This window comes from Phialemonium atrogriseum, assembly GCF_030411735.1.
Source record: "Phialemonium atrogriseum strain 8032-3 unplaced genomic scaffold QBC33scaffold_63, whole genome shotgun sequence".
Taxonomy (NCBI): domain Eukaryota; kingdom Fungi; phylum Ascomycota; class Sordariomycetes; order Cephalothecales; family Cephalothecaceae; genus Phialemonium; species Phialemonium atrogriseum.
In genome coordinates this window covers 2,328-27,627 of record NW_026848200.1, presented here as the reverse complement: position 1 = coordinate 27,627, position 25,300 = coordinate 2,328, and the positions used below count along the sequence as shown (strand labels likewise).

Here is a 25,300-nt window from a genome sequence, read left to right as displayed (position 1 = left end):
GTCCTCACAGAGTAAGTTTGGAAGCCTGTTCTCCGTTCTTTTGCAACACCTCTTTCGCCTCAGGCCACGGTTTCCCGTCCCGCCAGAACCCCTGAATGGCCATCTCCCTTCCAGGCTTTCCGTTGCGCGGGAGGCTGTTCAGCCACCCCCAAGCAACCTTCTTCTTGTACCCACGCTTCTGCCAATCATTCAAGTCGTCGGTTGGACTCTCGTTGAGCGTCGGCAGGTTGTGCAACATAGTCTCGTCGTGAGCCAGGCAGATCAGGACCGAGGGACTGGCGTCAAAGGCCACCAACTTGTCGACGGATCCCTGCGAGGCCACCGGGTCTATGTATGCAGCTGCTGAGTTGGTCGGTATCAGGTAGAAAGGCGAGGCTCGGGGGTCGGCTGGAGCATCCACGCTGGCGCATGCCTTCATCGGGTGAACGTCCGCGAAGAGAGAACAAGGACAGGGCGTTGGGAAGTATGTGTCGCTGTCCAGAACACCGTTGGGGATCGTCGCTGGAAGTGGTTGCTGAGGGCTGGGCCGGAAGACCCCTGGAAAGTGACATACGTCACCTCCCAGCAGCACAAATGTGCTCTCCGGGCCACCAGTTGTTCGTGCAAGGCCGCAAATATGGCCCAGGCAGTGTCCTGGTGTGTCTTCATTATACACCACACGTTAGTTCATACCTACATAGGCGGTAAAAGCTCAACTCAAGACCCCACGTACCAAGTAGATAGAAGGACCCATCCCCAAAGAAGTCGTGGGCCCGGAATCCGCCAATCTCCAGACCATTCTCAAACCCAACCTCTGTCAACGTCCGGTCCTTGATTGCGGCGGCATCTATAGGCGAGTCGGGATTGTGGGGAAAGCCAGGCAGAAGGATCGGAGACTTCTTGAAACCAGGTCCAACCACCAGCTGAGTAGACTTGGGGAAGAGCTCCATGGACCCTGTATGGTCCCAGTGGTAATGCGACCATATGACGCTCGCTGGAGAAGGAAATGTGTTAGATGAGATAGTTCAACAACGGTACATGAGGCGGGCGGCTTTGACAATGTCAGACAACCACGAGCGCGCTCTATTTGTGCAGGTTGTGACACTCACAGATCTCATCTAATCTGATGCCCTTCTCCTGCAGTATCTCCGTGGTGTCTTTATCAACCCTCAGTGCCGGAATGACAAACCCTAGCCGCTTCTGCAGCGCAGCTGGAAGCCTCCAAAACTCTTTGCGCACGCCCAGGTCGAACATGACCTTGCGCCCAGATGTGGGGTGCTCGATGAGAAATGCGGCCACATAGAGATTCAGGAACTCGTGGCCCCTTTGCACGGGCTCGATGAACGATTGGGCATTCACCACCATCACCCCAGTCGTGTCCACCATACGTACTCGCACCGTGGCGTCGGATACGGGGAGGTTTAAGTCGGCCATGGCTGAGAATGCCACTCTCCAATGAGGGCTAAGAATGTCACGAGCCAGTGAGGGGAGGGAAAAGGAATCCTTAGGCAGGCACCACAACAGCTACGCCAGCCAGCAACTCTCACGCAAGGTATTTAATTGTGTGCCAGTACTAATGCGGCCTACTTCAAGGACCTGCCCGATTTCTCCGCTGCCTTCTTAGTATTTCGGCAATAGTCTGTTTTTGGAAGCCCCCCCCTTTTTTGCGCTATTAGGCGGGGAAGAGAACGCCAACCGGTGACGGCTAACCTGAGTTGCCGGAAGACTACTACGCAAGGTAGACATACTGCTAATCGTCACATCCTTCCGTACCTTCTGCAAGTAACATCTACTTAGAGGCTCAAAAAGTCCAGATTTATGTTCTCCAACCCAGTGAGGAACTGGTTGAGATGAGTAGGGAAATCAAAAGTCCAGCCTAGTTCTGTGAATGGCATTGCCTGATCATCTTGAGCAAACAGAGTACCAATGAGAGGACTCGTCTCCCCAGTAACGTAAGGAAAGTAATCCCGCCAGTTGATGCCAGCGATGGCCGACAGCTCGTCCATCGATGGAGACAGTCCTGGCCCGGCCACCGATGTCCGTGCCGGCATTCCGTCAGCCCCGCCTCCATTCTGCGGCCCTGCGTTCAGCATCAGCTTCTCAATGCCCCTTTCAAACATCTGTGCCGACCGCCACGTCTTAGCCATGGCACTGAGAGCCGCGCGCAGGGTCTGTATATCGGCTTTTGCATCGACAGCAAGCCCCTCGAGCCTGCGCGCGTGCAGCAGCGCCAAGATGGCAATGGTGGCGTACCACCCAGCCTGGCCGGCGAGGAAGCAGATTGACCCGCGGACCAGGTAGTCGTGGAAGATGCGGGCGGTGCACGACGCGGCCACGACGGCGGCGACCGAGGCCTGAGGCAGCGGCTGGGCGTCGTTGCTGAGGTGCAGCAGCGTGATGGTCGACAGGTACGTCAGGTGCATGCCGTGCACGTCGCGGTGGAACCCGCGCGTGCGGCTGCCCTCGAAGGCCGGCTGTAGCGGCCGCGGCAGCGCCTGAACCCAGGCGATGAGTTCGCGCCCCAGCTGGATCGCCGTCGGGCCCGGGTTGCCCGGCCGCCGCCGCAGCATCTTGCTGATGCGGCCGATGAGCTTGCAGAGCGGCACCCATTTGACGAAGAGGGAAACTTGGATGTAGTGTGGCTGGGAGAAGTCGCTTGGCGACGGCATGGGCACGTCGCAGTCGTCTAGATCGATCAGACATGGTCGACCTTGAGAGATGGCGGTGATGCGTTCGCGAGCCTGTTTTTGGTATTTATTAGATCATCACAGCCAACCAACCGTTGCTATCAAAAATTGTTTCAAAAAAAAAAAAAAAAAAGCTTACCACCAAGGTCCACCAGATCCGCCGCCTTAAGCCCGGTGACTCGCCGGCCACCATGGGGCCACTAGATCGCGGTTCGCAATGCAGGCCAATCTGCTGGGCAACGCGTATGGCCGTCCCAGTCCACCACGACGTGTTGTCAAGGCTCACGACATTTGGAGCCTCGGAGCTCCACCAGTAGAAGAGCATCAGGGCCATTATACGAATCAGCGGGTTGGGTTCGTGGTTGCCGTAGAAAAGCTCCTTGGCGCGGTTGTAATGCTCCGTCGAGGAGGACTGGTGCAACAAAGAGGGCCTGATCTGGTTCGCGCATAGGGCCAGAGCGTGCCTCAATAGTAGCGACTGGCGGAGACTGGGATCGGCGTCCAAGGTGTCGCGATCAAAAATGGGACACCATGTGAAGGCGTACTCGAAGAACACATCGAGGTGGGCTTCTTGTAGGCCGACGGGTATATAATCCACTTCCAGAGACCGTGGAACCTGCTGCTGCATCGTCAGATCTCCGCTTTCGCTGCTGAAAATTTGCATGTAGCCGCTGTCCCCCAGATAGCTGGAATATCGCCGCCGTGAGTCGGCATTCGGCGGCGGGACAACGTCATGGGACACAAGCTGTCCCTCAAGGTTAGCATGATCGGCCGGCGGCGGCGTAGCCCCGGTGAGAACCTGGCCATGATTTCCACTGATGGCCGTGTCCATGGGCTCTAGGTCACCTCCTCCGTCGAGGGACGAACCCGGAGCCGGGGAGCCGTCGGCAGGGGGTGGTGCGAAGGGCAAGCCAAAGGGCGCATCGGCACTCCAGGAGACGGTTATGTCCCGTCGGGGGTCATTCCGGCCGGAAGTGGCCCCACGCTTGCCTCTTTTAGAGGGCCGCAGCCTACGTGTTGGGCATAATGAGTTGAGTGGGTCTGGGAGGTAGAGTGCAGCAATACGGGGCACCTACAGGCAGGGACAGTCAGCGTCAGCGCAGTTCGAACATCGCGACGCCCGCTGGTCGTCTCGAGGTTTCTTCGCCAAGTCACACTTGATCTGTAGCAAGTGGAATTATCAATATTACTAACTATTTGTCTTTCCCACCCAACAGAAGCACATACCTTTTTCTCGTGGCATCGAAAACACACTAGGCACGCGCGTTTCTTGCTCTGGAACGGTACCGATGAGGCTGCCCCATTTGACTCATAACCTGGGATGGAGAACTGAGCCAACATCCTCCTCGTTGCCGACCTGAGTCTCACACAGGTGGAGGCAAGTGGGTTGCAGTGCAAGCAGCGTTCTCATGGGGGGGCGTTGCCGCTCTAAATAGGATGTTTGCCGAACTCATTCGGCAGTCCAGCCAGCTAGATTGAATGTGCGGGGATCGTGCGGAGCATCCTTGGAATGCGGAGAGGGGTGGGGCGGAGGCGGTGCGGGGCAACAAAGAGGTGGCCGGGTTGGGGTTATTTATGACTTTTTCCATTGCCGATACCTATCCGAACCGGTGCTGCTCACGTTTATTACCGTATGTGGAGATGCCTATCTCTAAGAGTTCGATATTGACTAAACTTGATCTGGTTGAATGGATCAAACGCAGCCTTACTCCAACCTCCACCTCCGTGCTCGAATTTGGGCGTGTAAACGGCACGGTTGAGGAGCCAAATAAGAAGGACTCGTAACTTCCACGTCGGTCTCAAGAAAGGGATGGAGGAAACCATAACGAGTCATTCGTGGATTTCATCAACCTGTCCACGTATTTCTCCCGCCCGCCCTTTGCAAACACCCCAGCAGATCCAATAACAGCCGCACTATGGCGCAAAAGGCCGATCGTGCAGCTATCGAACAGGCCCAGGCAGTCCTCTACGATGAAGGAACCAAGCTCCGGCAGGAAGTGTTGGGACTCAAGCACATCGCCCAATCCAAGGCCCTTCCCGATTTCCTGCAGCCAGTCCAAAGCATGGCAGTCACTGCCGGGTGGTCGCTCTGCTGGTCTAGGCCGGGCCTGGAGCGCAAGACACGATCACTTCTCTGCTTGGTCATGTTGGCTGTCCTCGGGCGCGATAATGAGCTGGGCGTCCATGTCCAGGGTGCGATATCCAACGGCTGCACCAAAGAGGAGATCCGTGAAGCTCTACTACAGGTAAGGGCTTGCAACTCGTCATGGGTTCTTCCCATTGGGGAACCCTGCGCCCACGCTCATCATATCTCAACCATAGGTCTCTGTCTACGCCGGAGTGCCCTGCGCGTTGAACGCTACCAATATTGCGTGGAAAGTTTTGGAGGGCATGGAGGCCAACGGCCATGGGGAGGTCGCTGCCAAGAGGACGCTGTAGCTGTGTTCTCTTCTTGTAGCTGTGTTCTCTTCTTCTTTTGTACATCTCCTATGCAAATTAGATTACTAGATTCCTAGGGTACTACGATAAACGATGCCACCCAAAATCCTTGATATCTGTTCCTCATAATATCATGTAGATGAGGCACCAAATTCTCCGTAAACCAAGGAACTTGCCACAGTCTGAAGTTTGTTCAAAGGGGTCCCCTCGTCGAAATCGTCGCGCTCGAGGTCCAGGTAACCAGATAGTGACAGTTGTCGAGGGACAATGCCTAAATTCCTTCCTGCAATAGGGTGTTGTTTAGTCAAGTGAAGGTTTGAAACCAGGCCAACAAACGTTTTTGTTATGTTACTAACCATTGATTGACGTGTCGGTCATGAGCCGGACAACAGCCGTCACGGCGTCGTCTTCAGTGGCAAAGTCAACACCCATGGCCTCGAATTGACCCCCGGTTGACTTGATGAAGCTCTCTGGTAGGATCGGAGTCGCGATAAACCTTTGGCTAGGTCAATATCTTAAGAGTGCACAGAGAGACAAGGAGAGAAAGGAAAGGCACCAAAACTCACCATGGAGCAACACTGTTGACTCGCACGAGGCCTTTGCGCCGGAGACAGGCCATGAGCCCCCTGACGCCATGCTTGGCGGCCGAATACACGGATGAGCCCTGAGTATCGATATAGCCCATGATGCTGGAGATCAAGATGAGGCAGCAGTCACCCTCGTCTTGATGGTGGAAGTACCATCCAGCCAGCTTGGAGGTGTAGATCACTCCAATGAGGTTCACGTCAAGGAGCTTTGTGGCGGGCTTCTTTGGCTCAGGGTCATCAAGACCTGAAGAGTCTCGTCAGACGCCACTTGTCTAGACATGTGTCCGATTAGGGAGTTGGGGCAACACAAACCATCGAGTGCATCGGGGCCGTATATGCCTGCATTGGCAATAACGACGTCGATTCTTCCGTTGGGCGCCTTCTCCCTTGCAACCTTGAAGACGTTGACCTGCTCCTCCCAGTTGGTCACGTCGCACTTTACGAATACGGCCCTAATTTACTCTCTTGCTTAGCAGGTTTGCGATTCTTCTCTTATCTGTCTCCCGAGACTTTGATATGGATCTAATTACCGATCTGTGGAAAGGTGTTCTCGTGGAGGCTGGATATCGCCATTTACAACGAACGCACTTGGGGCTCCGGTTAGTCGAGACTCGAGACGTGCGCACCGCCACTCATGTTTGTCAGGGGTTTGTACCCGGCCTTAACAAGAGCCTGTATGTAAGCTAGACCCAAGCCACTGCTACCTGTCGAGCACGAGATGGATTAATTGCATGATCATTAATATGCCCATAGAGGACGAGATGCTGATGTGCTTACCTCCAGTGAGGACAACTGTCTTGCCAGCGACTTTACCAAAGTCTACATTAGCTTGGCAGTCCACAACACGGTTCTCATAGTGTGACGGAGGCATGGTGACGAATTTGAGAGAAGGCAAATCGGTATCCGGACCAAACGAGATAGTATAGCTTCGCCTGGGTTCCTTAATTAATCGCGCTATGAAAGCTCATATATGTAACTAGCATTTGCGTGTGCAGACGATGAACCACCCCGCCACTCAACGAGAGCATTACTCCTCGGCAAACAGGAATGAAGAAGCTGGAGAGATATTCCCCGGGGAGTTCCCATTAGTCACCAAATCGGCGTCTCTCGCCGTATAATAAGCCGACACAATTGCTTGCTTTCATAAACTAGAGACTAGTCTTCGGCAAACAGATTTTGAGCCGCCCATCTTTCCACTTTAACCCGGCATCTTCGGTAAACCTCTTCTCGTATGTTTGCCGCACAACCTAGCCTCCGATTGACATAGCCTCACGGTGGAGGTTGGGAGAATGCCGTCCTTCGATCGATGGCTCGGCTTCGACTTGACAGAGCCGTGTCGGCCGGCCGGAATCGCGGGGCAAACGAGGCGGGACCAGCATCGCCCGTCGGGAATATGATGATGCACACTGCTCCACTGGCGTCTTAGGGTCTCTTCGTTGAGGGCAAAAGCCCGCGCGGCTTGGATACATACAAGAACATAACGGCAGCCTCTGAAGAGCGTCTCATCGGCTCTATGTGTTTACATTTACGTTTCTCCCCGAGTATCAGCGCTTGCCAGAATGTCGCCCCTGCCCCTGTTTCCAGAACCTGTGCTTGCCTCAGCTAGCACTGAGCCAAGTACTGCATCACAAAACGCCAAGAACATGAATGGGCATAGCTCGACTGCCAACAACCCCGTGTTCGAGGCCTATGGCCTGCCTGGAGACATCACCATTGGCAGCAACAGCAAAGGACCACATCCTTCCTCCACCCACAGACCAGTGCAGCATCCAGAATGGGACAAGCCGGGCAAGACGGGCTATGTAGTCTCCCACCACATGATCAACGAGCCGCCGCCGGCGAGACCGCGCTTCAAGATCCTCATGATCGGGGCCGGCGCCGCTGGTATCGACTTGCTTCATTATGCACCCAAGGAGCTCGCCGGGCTGGGCGTTGAGATTGCCTGCTACGACAAGAACCCCGAGATCGGTGGAACATGGTACGAGAACCGGTATCCGGGTTGCGCCTGCGACGTGCCCAGCGTGGGATACACATTCCCATGGAAAGCGTACCCTCGCTGGACGAGCTTCTACTCTACGAGCCAAGAAATTTGGCAATACATGAAGGACATCGTTGACGAGGAGGGGATGATGAAGTACATCACCCTAAACACCACCGTTGTTGCTGCCAGATGGGACGAGCAGAAGAGCGTATGGGTTGTCAAGCTCACACAATCGTCCAACAGCACCGGGGCAAAGGAGTGGGAGGAAGAGTGCGACCTGCTTGTGAATGGTGCGGGCTTCTTGAAGTAATTAAGTCTCCCAATGGCAGTTCCCCCCTCCGCGCGGACGGTTTTGCTAATTGCAAAAACCACAGTGCATGGAAGTGGCCGGAAATTCCTGGCCTCAAAACCTTCAAGGGTGCCTTATTCCACACTGCAAACTACCAAGAGGGGTACGACCTGACGGGCAAGCGGGTTGCCGTCATCGGCTCCGGCAGCTCAGGCGTCCAGGTCTGTGCAGATATCTATTCCGAGGTTGGGAAGCTGTACACTTGGGTCCGGGAACCAACTTGGATTACCGCGGCGTTTGGTCAGCAGTTCGCTGGAAAGGACGGCCGTAACTTTGACTGTGGGTTCCGCACTTCACATGCAAACAAGAACGCGAGGGAAGAGCCTCCTTTTATAGGTACTGACGGAACATCAGATACTGAGGAACAAAAGGTCGCCTTCGACGTCGACCGGGAGAGTTACCACCGCTACAAGAAGATGATTGAGAATGAGCTGAATAAGAGATTCAGGCTCGTCCTTCGGAACACCAAGGAGTCGGATGAGGCGAACGCGGTAAGCATTCCGGGTTTGCAGAAGCTCCTGAGCCTTTGTTTTTATGGTTTGTCCCAAGAGCTAACCAAAAAAAAAAAAACCCACGTGAACAGTACGCATACAAGGAGATGTCGACGAAACTGGCCAACAAGCCAGAGATTCGCGACGCCATGATCCCCGACAACTTCAACGTTGCCTGCCGTCGCCCGACGCCGGGCAATGGCTATCTAGATGCCCTTGTGGGCGAGAAGACGACCGTCTTCACGAGCAACATCCAGACCATCACCGAGCGCGGGGTCGTCGACTCTGCCACGGGCCAGGAGCACGAGGTGGACGTCATCATCTGCGCGACAGGCTTCGACACGTCGTACCGCCCGCGCTTCCCCATCACGGGGCTGGACCCCACGATCACGCTGGCCGAGAAGTGGGCCGACTTCCCGGCCAGCTACCTCGGCATCGGTGTGGACGGGTTCCCCAACTACTTCACCTACTCGGGTCCCTTCACGCCGGTAGCGCAGGGGTCGATCCTGCCCATCATCTCCATGCTCACCAACCACCTGATGGAGATGGTCCGGCGCATGCGCACGCAGCACATCCGCCGGCTGAGCCCCAAGCCCCAGGCCGTGGCCGACTTTGTGGAGCACACGCAGACCTTCATGCCGCGCACCTGCTGGGCAGACCCCTGCGCGTCGTGGTTCAAGCAGGGCACCACGGATGGCCCGATCGTCATGTGGCCGGGCTCGCGACTGTCCTTCTTCGAGGCGCTGCACCACCCCAACTTTGAGGACTACGAGGTCGAGTACTGGAGCGGCAATCGCTGGGGCTTCCTCGGCACCGGCTTTGTCGACTTTGAGTTCACCGGCACTAGGGATCTGACTTGGTACCTCGATGTCTTCTCCGACAAGGAGCAGTGGAAGAGGGGCGTGCCCTTCGACCAGGACCCGGACGAATTCCGCGATGTCTCTGCCGGCGCGCTGCCGGGCACCAAGATCTTGGGGCGGAAGAGCACGGAGGCGCCGTTGGAGGTTCTTGGCACTGCTCCGGATGCTGGGCATTAATATAGAGGCTGCATTTTAATATCTGAACTAGCTCTACATTGTGAACAGGGCTCTTCTTTTCGCTTGTAACTTTTGACACGCGTTTCTCATCTCTTGTCCCTCTCCCGTACGACCAGCAATCTCCTCCTGTATGGACACGAAGCATCATCTTGATGCACTCCCTAGATTCTATTTGAGTCAAATTGGTCTGGTTCTAATTACAAGGGAGCCACCATCCTTGGCTAGCCAGCAAGGCCAAGAAGGGCAGGATTAGCACCATGGTCGCTTCCTCTAATTAAGCTATTCGTTGTGATCTATCGAACCTTCTACGTTTCCATGACAGTGAATGACGAAGTGTTATCAGCAGACAGAAACCATTTGCAACTCTCGACTAATAGATCATCCCAGCGCCTGCTCGATGGCAGGTCGGTAAATCGCCGGAAGCCGTGTGGCAAGCCAGGAAAAACGTGCACCTTAGTCGGAACTCTGTGAACAAGCCAATCAGTCTCGAAATCAAGACTTGTTTCTTCCACTCTTTCTTTATGGGGCACTTGAAGGGGAAATTGAACGCCAAATACCCACCCGTTTTTCTTCAACTTTTCGGCGTAGAACAAGCCTTCATCCCTGAGCAAGTCCTGCCCAGCAACCAAAAAGCTCGTCTTCGGCATGCCAACGACCCCGGCGTCGTCGATCAACGCCACATTGAGGACCGGGTCCGCGGGATCCCGCTCCGCGCCAAGTAGGTCCGTGAAGAGCCGGAGCAGAGCCATCGGAAGCACGGCAGCGTCAACATTCTGCCAGAAAGACGAAGTGGGCGCTCCCGCAAGCGGGTGGTTGTCCGGATGTACAAGCCACGGGATGCACAGGAGTTGGCCGCATATCTCCAGCCCATCTGCCCTGGACAACGAGGCCTCCAGGCCGCCGTGCTGGCGGGCGATGACGGCGGCTGCTAGACCTGCGCCGGCGGAGATGCCGCCTACGATGACGCGGGTCGGGTCGGCGCCGATGGTTGCGGCGTTGCTCGCTAGCCATTCGAACGAGTCCCATGCGTCGTTGACCTGGGTCGGGTGCTTGAACTCGGGCGTGTGCCGGTAGCCGACGTTGGCGACGACGATGCCGGCTTGGGAAGAAACACGCGAGCAGGCCGCGTCCTCCGTCTCGATGGTGCCGAGAAGGTGGCCGCCGCCGTGGAAGTAGAGGTACACCGGTAGGAGTGCCGTGGCTGGGGCATGCCTCGGACGGTAGACGCGGACAATGATGTTTTGTTTGTCACGGGTCAATATGCAGTAGTCACTCCATGTGGTTTTGCTGCGCAGATCTGTTATGGCCGCCATCGTGTTAAATATATATTAATTATACAATTCCCTCAAGGGGGGGAACTGATATTATGAACTGACGTTGGAGCAGAGGAAAGGAACGCAGGCTTACCATCTGCTTCAAGTTCGGCTTCCGAGATGCGAACACGAAGTGTGTTTGTTGCTTGTCGGATGGCCTGGGGTGACAAACTCAGATTCCCAACTGGTAGCGGGTTCTTCTGGACAAAAGTCTCCCATTCCGAGGAGGGACCCTGGTACTGGGAAAAGTCCGACATTGGTCCGTTGGGCGGTGGGTGGCCTGTGTTTGGGTTGGGACGTAGTAGTTAAGGTAGGGAGGGAGGTGGCTTAGTGAGGATGTGCTTCTTAAGTGACAAGTAGATTGTGGGAGCTAGGGTAGTTGAATGCTGGTGCTGGTGCTGATTCCGGTACCGGCGGGTGAAGGGCAACTTGTCCTCCCCATCGGAGAGTCTAGCCTAGTGCGTAGCCCACGTCAACAATGGTGGCAGAATATGCCGAGTCAGGGGCAGACAAAGCCGACCACATCAAGCTATATGCTAACGATCAGAAACTCGGTGTAAGGTGTAAGAATACCGGTGTTAATTCGGACGCAGGACACAGGGCTGGGCCCAAAGAGGCTCAGTCAGAATTCAACAGTGGAAGCAGGGTTCACACATAGCTCAATTAAGGAGTCGTAAGACACCATGAAGGAGCTGCCTTCTAACCGACCAAGATTGCCTATGCTACACAGACATTTCTCAGTACTCGCTAATGACGTCGCAAGGTAACCTATAATATACACTGTAATCTACGGCGCTGGCAGAGTAGAAGCCGGCTGGCCCGACGGAAGCAAACCATGTGCCGTGCCGAGGTACCAGGCCATATCACTGCCGTCATACTCGATCGTCGAGAAGCCATTTCCCAGGAAGGCAAACTTATTGGAGCTCCAATACTCAATATCATAGTCCTCAAAGCGGGGGGCCGAGACTAGGTCAGCCAGAACCAGGCGCGACCCAGGGAAGATGGTCAAGACGCCGTCAGCCTTGCCGTTCTTGAACCAGGACGGACAAGGGCCCGCCCAGGCGGTGCGCTTGAGCCACAGGTCGGCGTGCTCGACGAAGGCGTCGGTGGCGTCCTGGCGCGGCGAGACGGCCTTGATGTTCTCCTTCTGGATCTTGCGCACGACGGCTAGGATGTTGTGGAGGAAGAGCTCGACCATGGTGGTGTAGGAGCCGTGACCGAAGGAGAAGTAGGGGCCGCCGATGGTGAAGTAGTTGGGGACTAGAGAAGAGAATTTGGGATTAGCCTGGGGCGAAAGGCGCGGCAGTTGAAAATAAGTTTAGGGGAGTGCGGGAAACTTACTGTTGGGGACTGCCATCGACAGGTAAGAGGTTGGACGCTTAGCCTGCATGTCCTGCACGTTGACGCCGTGGGCCACAATGGGGAAACGAGGCACCCATGAGGTGTCGAATCTGACAAATTGGCTTCATCAGCACGTCGATTCATTCTCCTGACCGCAGGAGTAGTGTTTGTTTCCTACCCAGTAGCGCAGATAATCACGTCTGCTTCGTGCTCCTTGCCTTGGCGATCCAAGAACCCATTGGGTGTGACTTTCTGAAGCGTATCCAAAAAGGTAGTGACCTTCTCCGAGGTCAACGCCTCAAGGAAGCCGCTACCAGGCTGAGAGAGACTGTTAGTAACTACCAACCCAGTAAATTCAGATGGCCAGGTTGGCCAAGAAAGCATACCGTAGGACGCCGACATCCGACGTTGAAGTTTGTGGGGATAATCTTCTCCATGATATCTGTCCTGTGGCCAAGTTTTTTCCTCATCTCCTCCATAGAGAACTTGAACGAAAGTCAGTCTTCGTTGGTCATATGGGGGATCTCACCAGGGCTAATTAGCGTTTCACACTGATTACTTACCGCTTTCGCCTGCTCGGCTTCGGCAGTCCCAACCTGGATGTTCTTGAACATCTCGCTGACCTCGCTCTCGAGCTTCTTGCAGTAGTCCAGGTACTCGTCAGAATGCTCAGCAAAGCGTTTCTTCTGCTCCTCCGTATCTGAATGGTGGATACGACCGGTTAGCGACGCAGGGAAAATAAAAAACTGGAGTGGAAAGAGTCTTGATAAGACACCTACATTTGAAGTTTGCTCCATTAGGACCGGCATATTTCTGAGCGAACCCAGCCGTGATCCAGGTGGGTGATCGGACCCAGCAGTACAGATGCTGGACTTTGGGGAGAATATTCGGGATCACCTGGACGCCACTGCTGCCAAGGCCAATGACGGCCACCTTCTTGCCTTCGAGCTCGGTACTCTCGTCGTAATTGGCAGTATGGCAAAGTGTTCCCTTGAAGCTGTCGAGTCCCTCGATCTTGGGCCAGTCCCAGGCGCTGTAAGAGGTTCAGACGTTAGTTCCGGGGAGTGGTTTCTACAACTCTTTTTCTTTTCTTTTGACAGGCGACTACTCACTTCAAAATGCCACTGCAATTGATGAAGACGTCGCAGCTGTCGACAAAGGAGGACCCGCTCAAGACATCTTTTACGTGGATGTCCCAGCGCCCCCGTTCCGAGTCCCAGTAGGCACCCGTGATCATGTGGTTAAGGTGGATGTACTTGGCCAGATTAAACCGATCAACCACATCCTTGAAGTACTGGAGGATCTCTTTGCCGTCCGAGTAGAACTGAGACCAGCGCGGGTTCTTGGCCCAAGAGAACTGAAGACAAACACTTTAATCCAAACTGCCTGTTGCATCTCAACATGGAATAGATGAGGACTTACCTGATAAATGTGGGACGGAATGTCACATGCACATCCTGGATATCTGCATTCAGCTTGCTTAGCAATCGGTTCTTTCTTGCGACTTTGAAGCCGCTGGCGGCGAGGTGCTTCTTCCTCCCTTGGCCAGATGAAGCAAATAGGGGCTCGAGACTAACCTGTTCTCATACCATGTCCCACCATACTCGGGGTTCTTGTCATAGATGGTTAGAGTGACGTTGCGCAGCTGCTCGGGCAGAAACTTGGCGAGGCAGATGCCCGCACAACCCGCGCCGAGCGCGATCACTCTCAGGGGCCGCTCTTTGCCGCACAGCTGCTCCTTGATTCTGTAGCCTCGCTCGTTCTGGGTGGGCCAGCCATAGCGAGCCGGCAGAGCCTCGAAGTCGGCCGCCGCACTCCGCGATAGGAATTCGGTATCTGGCGCCAAGTTGCCCATCATGCAAAAAAAAAAAGCAACGTCCAAAATGGGAAAACAGATGGATAACTGACACACAGAAAAATCAATCCCTCGATCAAGAAGAACTAACGACCTTTCCCAGAACGCCTAGTAACTCCTCGGTGAAGCCTTCATAAATGGTCGCCCGTGTTGCCCCCCGGGGCTCCGCTAGGTCGGGGTATCATGGCCGGCGTGGGGTGGTTAGTTGGGGTAGACGGCCAAGGCCCGTCGTGCTTCGGCTTCACCTTCTCTTTCGTTCGGCTATTGTGGTTGACTACCGGGTAGAGGAGCGGAGAGTTGGCGCGGGTACTTCAGGTTCTCCACTTCGTAACCGGTCGGGTAAAGGAAGCCGATATTGTGTGCGGGGTGCGGGGAACCCGTGAGGTTTGTGTCTGTGGTGCGGAGTAATTGGAGAAAGCCGATTTGTACGATGCATATCCTCCTCATAGCCGACAGTCGCCCACTTGAGACCCGGCGACGTTGTTAGCGTAGACTAGACGTCCTTAGGCTACCGGGCTAGTCGCCCTTTTGGCCAGGCTCACAGGACAAAGGTGCATGCCTGGACCATGATTCTGTTCATTAATTTACCCCTTGAGGGGAACGTGAGGACTTCTTTTAGCGAGCAGTTCATCCAAATTTTCATGGTTTCCAAGCTTGTTAGTTGACCCATTGTGCCACGATGGAGCTCCCATCATACGATGATCTCCCCGTGATCAACTTCAACGGTCGACAGAAGCGTTGTGCCTGGGGCCTCTTTGACAAGGACGGCAAGAAGGACGTCTATGGCTGTCTGAACAAGGTCACACCCCACGTGGTTGCTACAGCTGCTGCCGAGGTGAAGGACGGTGTAACTATATCCCTTAAGTGAGAGAAAACCAGCACCGTATTTGTGCGAGGCTTCGTCGAATGTTGTCTAACTAGAACTCAATAGCTGGCCACTTCGTGTGAGCAAACAGCCGGGCTTCGGACGAAAAGGGTTGGTCCATAAAGTGATCTCCTTCGTCAACTCTCCATTACAGATACATGGATTTGATGATGAGGTAGGGAAGTGATTCGATAGCAAGTCCCCTGTACATTCTATCGGTCGGCGGCTGACGTGAGGCATGCGTGTTCTTGAAGGTTGAGTTCAACACTCAGTGTAGCAGTCAATGGGATGCGTTATGTAAGTCGGATAAGAGAGAGAGAGAGAACGGCGTCTCAAGCGCTATCAATCACTAAAATTCAAGCGTACAGGTCATTTCTATGATCAGGATATTAAGCGAGGCTACAACGACTCGAACCCGTCGATCCAGGACCTGGTCCAAGATCACGGCGAGGAGGATCATAGTGCTGTCCTGCCTACTCTGAATCGTACGTGACCTCGTCATGAAATTTCAGTCTCAACTGTGTAATATTGCACACCTGGTAGGCTTTACTGACAAGACACTTCCCAGACTGGCATGCTCGTGGTGGTCTCGCAACGAGGGGAGTGTTGATCGACTACAAGGCCTGGGCAGAGAGAAAGGGTACCCGATACTCTCCCTTCTCGGCTCACAAGATCACCATAGCGGCCATAGAGGAGATTGCTCGAGATCAACGCGTCGTGTTCCAGCGAGGAGACATGTTCCTAGTACGCACCGGATTCACTGAAGCCATCGAGGCGATCGCAGACCCCGAAGAACAGGAAGAGAAGGCGAGCTCACCCGACAGCGCGGGGATCGAGGACAGCATGGAAGCCGTCAGGTGGTTTTGGAACCAGCACTTCAGCGCCGTGGCCGCCGACAACCCCGGCTTCGAGGTCATGAGGCCGACCAAGGACGGTGTGCCTGCCAGTGGCACAACTGCAGATTACGGTAGGCCGGGCCTCCCTTATGCTCGCAATCTAATTAGCTGCAAAAAGGGGGCGCGGAGCTAACTCCAATAAAACAACAGTCCTCCACCCAAATTTTCTCTCCTTGCTAGGTCTGCATATCGGAGAGCTCTGGGACTTCAAAGCCCTGTCGGAGCACTGCCAGAAGACGGGCCGGTTCACGTTTATGCTGACCTCAATGCCCTTGAACTTCGCTGGGGCGTGCGGCTCTCCACCCAATGCAATGGCGCTCTTCTGAGGGCTCAGGACGCCATAAGGTTACTCTAGGAACAGTACAAGGAGAGTTCAATGTAGAGAAGGTACTGGAATCTTAAGTAATGCGTGCCACTTTGTGTTTTGATAGAGTGTTATTGCATCATCATGTCACCCTACAACAATACAGAATGGGGTAATGCCGCGAGTGAGTCCCGATCGGGCGCTGTGTTAGTCATGTACGTACATGCAGTAGGCTAAGCTAAATAAAAGGAGACTCGATACGCCCAGAGGCCACACCTCCGTCGATAGTAATCTCAGCCCCCGTCGTATACGGCGACGCGTCACTGAGGAGATAGACAATGGCCGGCGTGAGGTCGTTTCGGTTACCGATGCGCCTCAACGGCGGCTCCCGGTTCATGAGCTCGATCCGTCTCGGCTCCTTCTCCTTCAGCGGCGTCAGCAACTCGGTGTCGATGAAACCCGGCGAGATGGCGTTGACCCGGATGTTGAATGGGGCCAGCTCGACGCTCAGGGCCGTGTTGAGCATCTTGACGGCGCCCTTGGAGGCGTTGTAGGCTGACAGCCGGATGCCTGGCGTGGCGCAGGATCCGGAGATGGAGGCGATTAGCACAATGCTTCCGCCTGTACCTTGGGCTAGCATCTGCTTGGTGGCCAGCTGGGCGGAAAAGAAGGTGCCAGTGATCTGTTTAGTCCCATCCCCCGTTAGATTCCAGTTAGATCGAGCTTGTTTCTCCCATGCACGGTGATGTCTGACCCCGACCAGGACTGTGACCACTTACGTTGACGTCGAAGCACTTCCTGACTTCGTCCCAGGTGTGCGTCTGAAATGGACCGTCGGGACAGATTCCAGCTGCAGTAACGCTGTGAGAGGTCAGCATCATCCAGATTGGTTCCTGAACGAAGCATGTCATGTGTCTGCTTGGTAAGTGCTCACCAGCCGTCCAGAGTCCCGAAATCCGCCAACGTCTCAGAGAAAGCCGTAGTCAGACTCTCTTCGCTGGCGACATCGGTTCGGATGTACTTTGTCTTGACCCCAAACTCACGGCCGAGACTGTCAAAGTCCCTGACAGGTGCGGGCGCCGCATCGAGGATGGAGACGTTGCCCCCCATCTCTGCAATTCCTCGCACCGCAGCATATCCTATGCCTCTGCCGCCGCCAGTGACGATGTAGTTCTTCCCGGTCAGGTCGAACCGTTCCTTTAACGGCACGAGATCACCGTCTGCGAGGGAACTGTTGGTCGCGGCCGTCGTCTGGAAGCGTCGCGTATTCGGGAATGGTTTGGGTGCAAGGACGTTCCTTGATTGGATGCACCGCAGGCCCGCGGACATGAACTGACGTGGGGCAACCATGGACGGAGATGATGGCATATTGGGCTAGATGCTTGCTGATCTTGGAAGATGTCCTCCAGGCAATAATTGGCTCCAAGAACAGCCATAAATATACCTGAGACTGGCTAGGATGTAGGGGAATGGACGCCCTAATTGGAGGTAATAATATCCACTGTTCTAAGCCATCCGGCAACAAAGTCCCACCTATGTCGACCATGCCGAACAAACTGAGGACTTCAAGTGGGGAAACAGCCTCGTGGAGTTTGGTCTATTATTGGTCCGGACATGGTTGTCTCTGTATCAAGTGAACCACGGTCCGCCAGCTATCCCGTGTGGGCAAAGCTATCCACTAACTATACAGCTAAACGTCCTCCATCCACGGGCAGGTTGACTCCGCTTACAAATGCAGCCTCATCGCTGGCCAAGTAGATCGCGGCCTTGGCAATATCATTGGGCTCCGACATCCTCCTCAGGGGCACGCTGAGCGCGAACTTGGCTCTCTCTTCGGGCGTATCAGGAACACCACTGAACATTTCCAGGAGCCCGGTCGCTCCTCGCAGGGGACATATGGAATTGACACGGACTCCTTCCGGCCCATATTCGGCCGCCAGACCCTGAGTGACCTGAATCGATGAGTGAGCTCACACAACACATACACACACATACACAAGCAAATATGCTCGCAAGGAGGGGTTTGGTTGCGGTAGACATACCGTGTTCAGGAAACCCTTAGTACCGCCGTAGAACACCTGACCCGGCCTCACACGGGTGCCGGCGACAGACGACGTATTGAGGTAGACACCGGACTTGCGCTCAACAAAGTAAGGCATGACGACCGACACGCTCAAGTAGATACTCTTGACGTTGACGGCGATGATCTTGTCGAACTCGGCATCCGTGACCTCCACGCTGGGCTTCTTCCGGTAGGTCGTACCGGCGTTGTTGACGACGATGTCGAGCTTGCCGAACTTGGCCTTGGCCAATTCGAGCGCTTTCTCCCAGTCGCCGCGCTGCGCCACGTTGACCTCGATGAAGACGGCTGAACCCCCACCGGCGTACTGCCTCTTGCCGATCTCGTCGACCACTCGCTCCCCATTGGAAACCGCAATGTCGGCGACGAGCACGTGCGCGCCCTCGGACACGAAGCCATGGGCGATGGCCTCCCCAAACCCAGACCCGGCGCCAGTGACGATGGCGACCTTGCCATCCAGACGACCCATGATTATTGCGATGGTCGATGTGTAAACGGGTTTCAGCTCGGTAAATTTGCAAGGGCTGCGAATGAATGATAATTAACGGTTATACAAACTCGTCTGTCTCACTTCAACAACCTACGCCGAGGACCGCAACAAATAGACATCGTCCCATCCTTTATCTTTTCTTTCGCCCACGATTCCCTACACGACTCTCTTCGGAAGTAAATGTGCTTTGTTGCGAGTTTCTCCACGTTGATCCACTTGTTGCACTAGCCTTTGATGCCTTCCCTGGCCGGCCTTCTAAGTGTGTCGGCAAACAACGAGTAGTAGCCGCTCGCAGGGCCGAATGCCGGAGCCGTAGCAAAATAGGTTAAAGCCCGGAGCGATTAATAAGACCGCTTGGGTGGGAACGCCGCCAATCCTAATCCGCCGACGTAATTTTCCCTCATTTTCTTCTTTCTCCAGTTGTCGGAGCGTCATAGTTGTCATGCCTGCGGGGGAAGCTCCGGAGCCCCAGGAAACCCCAGGTTTCCCCCCCAGATGCATGATTCCAATCCCTGTCTGTTGCGATATGTATAAACAACTGTTAGAGGCTGCTTGGCGTAAGTCATGGTAACTCTAGAGCTCGATACTAGTTCTCTCTAACGACTCAAGACAGCGAATCCGGAGCGATTCACCCAGCTGGTAGCTACATCCGGCGCCTCGCTCAGATCCGTCCTCTCTTCCTTCACGATGTACCCGCAAAAAATCCTGAAGGTCGTTTCGGCGGCCTCGTTGCTGCTAAACGCGCAGCCATCCACTGCCAACCCAAACTGCAAAATCGCCCACGTTGAAGGAGAGTACGCCTACCTGCTCCCCCTACCCTTTGAGGGCAACCTGACGCAGGACTTCGTCGGCGGCACAACCGTGCAGAACAAGACGGTGGCCTATGGCCTCGCCAACGCTCAGACATCGCCTTTCGTGTCTTACAGCAAGGAGTTTGACGACCTACTCGGCGCCGCCTCTCTCGTGGCGGCCGTGCCCGAGGCTCCCTTCCCATTCACGTGGGCCGGCGAGGCTGGAGTATGGGTGCCGGACCACGACCAGGTGTGGTTCGTCTCGACCCTATATGGCGGACCCACGGCGCTATACATACTCTTCCTGAACAACAACACCGTCATCAAGCCTGAGCTCAAGGCTACCGGCGGCTACGGCACCCATATCCCGCTGGCCAACCCCGCTGGCGGATACTATTTCAACGGCACCGTCTACTTGGCTTTGGTGGGAGATGAGCGTGAACCTAGTAGTCTGGTCGCTGTTGACCCGGATACGTTTGTTGTGACTCCGCTTGTCAACTCGTACTTTGGGTTGGAGTTGCCTCCTGTCGACGACGTGGTCGTCACGTATGCTAACACTAGCCAGGGCGTTCAGAGACACATTGTGAGCACGCACGCATTATTTGAACCCGAATAAGTTCTTTGCAGATGTCCTGACCAAATACGCGATCTCCTAGTATTTCTCGACGCTCGATCTCTCTGCCTTCGACCTGGATGTGGGCCGTCCCGCGGCAGTGCTGCCAAATGCCTTCTGGATGTTCACCCCAGAGACCAAAACACTGCAGCCCGTCATCCCCCGCGGGGATGTCATGACTCCCAACGGCGTCGCCGTCGACAAGGGCTTCCGGCATTTGTTTGTGACCGATACAACGGTATGGTCCCCTTCCAAAGATCTTCATTCCTCCTCAATCACTGTGAACGAACCGAACCATTCTAATGTTTTGCTGCGCTCCCTCTCTCAGGCCACTGCTGCAGTCGGTGGAGGGTCAAAGTGGAATGTGACAGGCTCCCCAGCCATCTACCGGTATGACATCTCGCCCGAGGACGGCCTAGTCTCGAACAGGGTCCTCTTCGGCATCACCCGCGAGGGAGTGTCGGACGGTATGAAGGTCGATGACCAGGGCCGTGTATGGACGGCCGAATACGAGGGTATTGTGGTGCGAAACTCAGTTGGGAAGGTAATTGGGCTGTTCAATAAGGAGGTCATACTGGGCAGCAGGAACCCTGAAGTGGAGATGGCCAACTTCGCCCTCGCAGGTGATACTCTGGTGCTCCTGGCTGTGGACAAGGTGTACACGGTCAAGCTGGCTGAAACTGTCATGAGCGCAGATCGATTCTTCTTGCCGGAATAGTCGGGTTGGTCTGGGAGAAGCCTCCTCCTCGATGACATCTGATACGTCTTGTCATAATCAGGATGTAAATAGCATAATTATGTCCTCTGGTCTTCTGCTTCGGAACCCTACTTGACTGAACTCGGACCGTCCGATCCCTTAAGATAACTTCTTCTTCACGGGCTGCTCCATCACCGTTTCTACATCTAGCGTTAATTACACGATGGGTGTTTAAAATCCTTTTACTGAACAGCCATTCTCGAGCAAGGCTTGGGTGCCACCTTTGAAAGGAGTGAGCTCTAGTACTTGGAGTAATTACGTTCACACTGAGTCGACCGAGTCAATGCCGTTAATCATCAACCATACAGATGTCGCATCTCGATCCTTTTAGATGTGTTGGTTAGCCCCGTGTAACGGGAGGGAGCCAAAAGAATCATCGACCTAGACTCACCTTGCAACGAGGATCCTCCATCGCCTTCTTGAATGTCCCCAGCGCCGTCTGCGCCATGGTTGCATCGATGCCCGTCTGTTCACCGGCCTCTACCGCCAAGCTCAAGTCCTTGACCATCATCAGCGGCCGGAATCCAGCCTTGAAGCCGTTACTGCTGGGCAGGTGGGGGATGACACCCGGACATGGCTGGAAGTTGTGGAAGGTGGCGGAATTGCCTCCAGAGTTCTTGATGCAGTTAAAAAGAGTGTGCTTGTCGACCCCCAGGCGGATCCCAATCGACATGGCCTCTGCTATCGAGAGCATGTTGCAGAAAGAGAGATAGTTGTTGCAGATCTTGGCCGCCAGGCCGTTGCCCAAGTCTCCGCAGAAGACGATCTTCTCTGGATTGGCCATCATCTTCACAACTGAATCGATGCGCTCCGCCATGGCTGCATCATCTTTGGAATGTCCGATCAGGAAAGACAGCGTTCCGTTCTTTGCGCCGATAGCACCGCCCTGAGCGACGTGTCAATTATTATTTCGAAACGGTCAACGGTCTTGCCAGCCCAGCCCACTAGAAAGCAGAGAATAATGTGTGACTTACCGAGACAGGTGCATCGAAATAGTTGCCAATGCCCGCTTGCCTAATCTGCTGCCCCGTTTCCCTCGTGGTCTGGACGTCAATAGTGCTGCATTCCAGGATCAGTCGGTCTGCTTTGATAGCGTTTATCACAGCACCGGTGGCCTCAAGGTACACCTCTCGCACATTGGCTCCTCGCGGCACCATTGTGACGAGAGTGCTGCTATGGTCTGCCCCCTCCTTGGGCGTTTCGACAATCTGAATGCGGCCAAACTGCTTGAACTCCTCCACGAATCTGTCGCAGGCGTCACGGACGACATCGTGGATGAACAATGTGCCGGATGGAGGCATCTTCTGGCGCACATTGCCCGCCATGCCATAACCCATGGCTCCAAGGCCTGCTAGTTTGTCAGATTCATAGTCCGCGTGGAAACAACCGCGCCACGGGTAGCGCTCACCGATAAAAGTGATATTGTGCTCCTCCATTGTTCGGTGACACGATGCTTTAGCGTACAGTGGCGAGAGGGTTCATGGCCTAAACCCAACGCAGTCGTCTGGCTCAGACTGGGATGTGGAGATGGCGGGTAATTATTATTAATTAGCTAGCTGTTCCTCGAATTATTGTTCCAGGCTCAACTTTTGCACTGGACGTTTTAAAGCCTCCGCAAGCCCGAGATTGCACCGGGTCAGTGTATTATTCTAGCTTCAATTTTTCGGCAATCCCTCGCGGGGAGGGGGGAGGTTAGGGGGAGGGAGGGAGCGAGACTTTCTTTGTAACTATAGAAACCCGGCTGTGTGGCCATTGGTCCGATTGACCTACACATCGGTAAACTCCAGCTTGGTTCGCTCTCGGCTTCAACTCTGGGGAAGCTGTGGGGTAACACCGGAGACTTCTTCTCCGCATTTCCTTACCCCAGCTTCTCCACGAACTCCACGTTTAGAAGTCTAGCCCCTGTAACCCCCGTCCTTAGAAATAAAGCAGAAGGCAGTCGCCCAGAGGTCATCGATGGTCCGTCCAGAGACAAGAGAGTCTCCCAAGCGTCACGACCATGGCTCTCAAAGTAAAGGCAAATCGTTATAACTTCCTGATTGCGTCCTTTGTAACGCTGGGCTCCTTCACGTACGGCTACAATTCTTCCGTCACTGCCGGCGTCGTTGGTCTCCCATCATTCTTCAAGTACTTCGGTATTGATACCACGACGAGCACTGGAAACTCTATCTTTGGCGGTTAGTCTTGGCACCTTCTTCACCCAGATTCATACTGATTGCCACATTTGAACTTCCCCTATAATAAATACTGACCCTTCCGTGCTTTCACAAGCCATCAATGGCATCTTTCTCGCGGGTGGTGCCTGCGGCTGTTGGACTTTGGCTTGGCTGGCCGACTCCATCGGTCGTCGTCGTACCCTGCAGGTCGTCTCCGCCATATGTGTCGTATCAGCAGCCATCCAATGTGGTTCCGTCCACGTGGCCATGTTCCTCGTCGGCAGACTGCTCAACGGGTTCGGCGTAGGCTTGATGACTTGTCTGGTCCCTCTGTATCAGTCGGAAACCTCGCCGCCCGCGCAGAGAGGGCGTCTAGTCGGCCTTCACGGTTTCATCCTTGTGGCGGGATACGTAAGTAAAGAGATCGCTTCCCTAGGTACTCGACTAGGAGCGCGCAAGCTAATCTTACGATTCTAGAGCTGCGGCGGTTGGACATCATACGGGGCTTATTTCGCAACCAATCTCTCACTCCAGTGGCGTCTGCCTCTTGCGATCCAGATAATCGCTCCGCTGTTGCTTCTCTGCGGGAGTTTCTGGCTTCCGGAGTCCCCTCGTTGGCTGATTGGCCATAATCAGGATGCCAAGGGTAAGTTGGATTGATCATCTCTTTGGTGAATCTGACGACTGACGTTACCTAGGCATGGAAGTCCTCGAGCACTTGCACCGAACCCCGGAAGATCCCGATGCGACCGGGGCGCACGATGAGTACCGACAAATCCAGGCTCAGGTAGAGCTCGAAAAGGAGCAGAAGCTGGACACTCTCGTTAAATGCCTCATGCATCCTGGCACGCGGAAGCGCATGATTTATGGCTTCCTCTTGCAGTGGCTGCTTCAGAGCACTGGGGTTCTGGTCGTCTTCAACTATCAAGTAATTAATTGCTCACACTCCACAGGACGACAGTCTCTAGAAAGTCCAAACGCATGCGGATGGCTGACAACTTCTTCTACTCCTCCTAGACTGTCCTCTATGCCAACCTTGGCGTTACAGGATCACACCCAATTCTTCTCCTATCTCTTTACAACCTGGTAGCGGCCTTCTTCAACTGGGTCAACTCTAGAATACTCGATAGGTTTGGACGTATTCGCATCATGAGTGTTGGGATAGTAAGTGTTCTCCTTTCGGATTACGCGGTCGGCGCTAACACCAGTGCAAAGGTTGGGTGCATCATTAATCTCAGCATCTACACCGCCCTGGTTGCCGAGTTTGCAGACTCTACCAACCGAGTCGGAAATGGCTTTGCCATCTTGTGTCTCTTCCTCTTTGCCGTCTTTTATGGCGGATGTCTCGACGCCTCCAGCTACGTGTACTGCTCCGAGATTTTCTCTAATGCGGTCCGCGCGCATGGGATGGGATTCTCGATCAGTGGCCTGTTCCTATCCAATATCCGTGAGTTCCCACTCCTTCCCATTTCCCTCGAGTTTGCCCCCCCCCCCCCCAAAAGCTGACTCGGTGTTATAGTTTACACCCAGACCGCACCAACAGCATTCAGCGCGGTTGGATGGAAATATTTCTTGGTGTTCATCATAGTGCCTGCCGCGGGACTTTACCCATTTCTCAGGTTCTATCCCGAGACGAACCAGCTCTCCCTGGAAGAGGTATGTGTTTCCAATCTACATAACGGCTTATTGCCAGGTTCACATCTGACAGAGCTTTAGGTTGCCGGCATCTTCGGAGACGAGACTTTCCTCAGTGACAAGCACGAATCCGAACATCATGAGACTGGGAAAGAGGCAGTTGGTGCCTAAAAGGAGAAGGGCGAATGGACAGATAATTTTGTTGTGTTCGCAAGACTGTGTTAAGGAGCTTCCTTGCACGTCAAAGTCCCTGGGTGAGTAGAAGGCCATCAGAGATAGGTTGTACGCGCTATTAGGGCGTGATAGACTTCAATCCTTGGTCTGGTAAATACATGTAGCGCACAAGCAATACACGTTGAAACATTAGATTGGTATTTCGTCTTGCCGAGAACAAACGGGTTCAACCATTTGGCTGTAAGTTTCGCCTTCAGGTACCCTGTAAGGCCTTCTTAGATACCGTCCTCTTGTTCATTTAAGCCAACTAGTGATATCTGATGTAGAACGTTCCCAATTGTGTAGCCACGACCTTGTTGGGGGGGGGGGGGGGGGGGGGTGGGGAGTCGTGGTTTTTTGGCGAGTAATTATAAGGAAGCCTGTATAGGCAAAAAAAAAACCGAGCACAAAGCGGCAGTGTTACCCACCACCACCTCATAA

At 54.5% G+C, this 25,300-nt stretch overlaps 12 protein-coding genes across 12 annotated transcripts in view; 5 read left to right on the top strand and 7 right to left on the bottom strand.

The window, feature by feature from the left end:
* Positions 1–4: 4 nt before the first annotated feature.
* On the bottom strand, positions 5–1,413 carry QBC33DRAFT_582252 (beta-lactamase-like protein; the record flags this gene model as incomplete). Its single annotated transcript, XM_060431329.1, has 3 exons — positions 5–642; positions 713–973; positions 1,089–1,413. 3 exons carry the CDS (start codon positions 1,411–1,413, stop codon positions 5–7), a joined length of 1,224 nt encoding a protein of 407 aa, XP_060277845.1.
* Positions 1,414–1,616: 203 nt separating this feature from the next.
* QBC33DRAFT_482829 (fungal-specific transcription factor domain-containing protein) lies at positions 1,617–4,146 on the bottom strand. Its single transcript, XM_060425368.1, has 4 exons — positions 3,894–4,146; positions 3,743–3,828; positions 2,806–3,676; positions 1,617–2,720 (listed from the first exon to the last, which is right to left on the bottom strand). Exons 1-4 carry the CDS (start codon positions 4,005–4,007, stop codon positions 1,773–1,775), a joined length of 2,019 nt encoding a protein of 672 aa, XP_060277844.1. The 5' UTR covers positions 4,008–4,146; the 3' UTR covers positions 1,617–1,772.
* A 277-nt stretch (positions 4,147–4,423) lies between these two features.
* On the top strand, positions 4,424–5,105 carry QBC33DRAFT_614752 (4-carboxymuconolactone decarboxylase; the record flags this gene model as incomplete). The annotated part of the gene is made up of 2 exons (XM_060432609.1): positions 4,424–4,912; positions 4,989–5,105. Exons 1-2 carry the CDS (start codon positions 4,583–4,585, stop codon positions 5,103–5,105), a joined length of 447 nt encoding a protein of 148 aa, XP_060277843.1. The 5' UTR covers positions 4,424–4,582.
* Positions 5,106–5,236: 131 nt separating this feature from the next.
* QBC33DRAFT_582249 (uncharacterized protein) lies at positions 5,237–6,563 on the bottom strand (the record flags this gene model as incomplete). The annotated part of the gene is made up of 7 exons (XM_060431328.1): positions 5,237–5,388; positions 5,462–5,601; positions 5,672–5,936; positions 6,005–6,144; positions 6,223–6,279; positions 6,348–6,396; positions 6,470–6,563. 7 exons carry the CDS (start codon positions 6,561–6,563, stop codon positions 5,237–5,239), a joined length of 897 nt encoding a protein of 298 aa, XP_060277842.1.
* Positions 6,564–7,335: 772 nt separating this feature from the next.
* Positions 7,336–9,550, top strand: QBC33DRAFT_574781 (uncharacterized protein; the record flags this gene model as incomplete). Its single annotated transcript, XM_060430778.1, has 4 exons — positions 7,336–7,979; positions 8,048–8,301; positions 8,377–8,513; positions 8,606–9,550. The coding sequence occupies 4 exons, from the start codon at positions 7,336–7,338 to the stop codon at positions 9,548–9,550; spliced, it is 1,980 nt and encodes a 659-aa protein (XP_060277841.1).
* A 305-nt stretch (positions 9,551–9,855) lies between these two features.
* QBC33DRAFT_605121 (Alpha/Beta hydrolase protein) lies at positions 9,856–11,120 on the bottom strand (the record flags this gene model as incomplete). The annotated part of the gene is made up of 3 exons (XM_060432267.1): positions 9,856–10,015; positions 10,112–10,847; positions 10,958–11,120. The coding sequence occupies 3 exons, from the start codon at positions 11,118–11,120 to the stop codon at positions 9,856–9,858; spliced, it is 1,059 nt and encodes a 352-aa protein (XP_060277840.1).
* Positions 11,121–11,555: 435 nt separating this feature from the next.
* QBC33DRAFT_574780 (uncharacterized protein) lies at positions 11,556–14,059 on the bottom strand (the record flags this gene model as incomplete). Its single annotated transcript, XM_060430777.1, has 9 exons — positions 11,556–12,123; positions 12,205–12,314; positions 12,383–12,522; positions 12,591–12,689; positions 12,768–12,904; positions 12,984–13,237; positions 13,317–13,561; positions 13,627–13,669; positions 13,782–14,059. The coding sequence occupies 9 exons, from the start codon at positions 14,057–14,059 to the stop codon at positions 11,651–11,653; spliced, it is 1,779 nt and encodes a 592-aa protein (XP_060277839.1). The 3' UTR covers positions 11,556–11,650.
* Positions 14,060–14,738: 679 nt separating this feature from the next.
* Positions 14,739–16,146, top strand: QBC33DRAFT_462988 (uncharacterized protein; the record flags this gene model as incomplete). The annotated part of the gene is made up of 6 exons (XM_060425103.1): positions 14,739–14,923; positions 14,991–15,099; positions 15,179–15,221; positions 15,293–15,409; positions 15,493–15,891; positions 15,971–16,146. The coding sequence occupies 6 exons, from the start codon at positions 14,739–14,741 to the stop codon at positions 16,144–16,146; spliced, it is 1,029 nt and encodes a 342-aa protein (XP_060277838.1).
* Positions 16,147–16,362: 216 nt separating this feature from the next.
* On the bottom strand, positions 16,363–18,673 carry QBC33DRAFT_463001 (uncharacterized protein; the record flags this gene model as incomplete). The annotated part of the gene is made up of 3 exons (XM_060425104.1): positions 16,363–16,806; positions 17,813–18,093; positions 18,163–18,673. The coding sequence occupies 3 exons, from the start codon at positions 18,671–18,673 to the stop codon at positions 16,363–16,365; spliced, it is 1,236 nt and encodes a 411-aa protein (XP_060277837.1).
* Positions 18,674–19,116: 443 nt separating this feature from the next.
* On the top strand, positions 19,117–20,947 carry QBC33DRAFT_624179 (uncharacterized protein). The gene is made up of 4 exons (XM_060432934.1): positions 19,117–19,251; positions 19,308–20,068; positions 20,142–20,336; positions 20,427–20,947. The coding sequence occupies exons 1-4, from the start codon at positions 19,137–19,139 to the stop codon at positions 20,814–20,816; spliced, it is 1,461 nt and encodes a 486-aa protein (XP_060277836.1). The 5' UTR covers positions 19,117–19,136; the 3' UTR covers positions 20,817–20,947.
* A 169-nt stretch (positions 20,948–21,116) lies between these two features.
* Positions 21,117–22,291, bottom strand: QBC33DRAFT_605095 (NAD binding domain of 6-phosphogluconate dehydrogenase-domain-containing protein; the record flags this gene model as incomplete). Its single annotated transcript, XM_060432266.1, has 4 exons — positions 21,117–21,179; positions 21,247–21,741; positions 21,830–22,203; positions 22,264–22,291. 4 exons carry the CDS (start codon positions 22,289–22,291, stop codon positions 21,117–21,119), a joined length of 960 nt encoding a protein of 319 aa, XP_060277835.1.
* A 563-nt stretch (positions 22,292–22,854) lies between these two features.
* Positions 22,855–25,300, top strand: part of QBC33DRAFT_502464 (sugar transporter) — a gene marked incomplete at both ends in the record, with an annotated part of 4,376 nt that continues 1,930 nt past the window's right edge. The window contains 6 exons of the mRNA XM_060425733.1: positions 22,855–23,032; positions 23,127–23,422; positions 23,489–23,657; positions 23,710–23,971; positions 24,220–24,458; positions 24,531–24,667. Coding sequence (XP_060277834.1) covers positions 22,855–23,032; positions 23,127–23,422; positions 23,489–23,657; positions 23,710–23,971; positions 24,220–24,458; positions 24,531–24,667 — 1,281 coding nt within the window. The remainder of the gene's footprint in view (positions 23,033–23,126; positions 23,423–23,488; positions 23,658–23,709; positions 23,972–24,219; positions 24,459–24,530; positions 24,668–25,300) is intronic.

Excerpts from the sequence above, each read along its gene's own strand:
- QBC33DRAFT_482829 (XM_060425368.1), bottom strand. The coding sequence starts at position 4,007 with ATGTTGGCTCAGTTCTCCATCCCAGGTTATGAGTCAAATGGGGCAGCC. Across the intron at positions 3,829-3,893 it reads TTCGATGCCACGAGAAAAAG|ATCAAGTGTGACTTGGCGAA; the intron begins GTATGTGCTTCT and ends CACTTGCTACAG. Across the intron at positions 3,677-3,742 it reads GACGCTGACTGTCCCTGCCT|GCTGCGGCCCTCTAAAAGAG; the intron begins GTAGGTGCCCCG and ends CCCAACACGTAG.
- QBC33DRAFT_624179 (XM_060432934.1), top strand. The coding sequence starts at position 19,137 with ATGCCTGCGGGGGAAGCTCCGGAGCCCCAGGAAACCCCAGGTTTCCCC. Across the intron at positions 19,252-19,307 it reads ACTGTTAGAGGCTGCTTGGC|CGAATCCGGAGCGATTCACC; the intron begins GTAAGTCATGGT and ends GACTCAAGACAG. Across the intron at positions 20,069-20,141 it reads AGGGCGTTCAGAGACACATT|TATTTCTCGACGCTCGATCT; the intron begins GTGAGCACGCAC and ends GCGATCTCCTAG.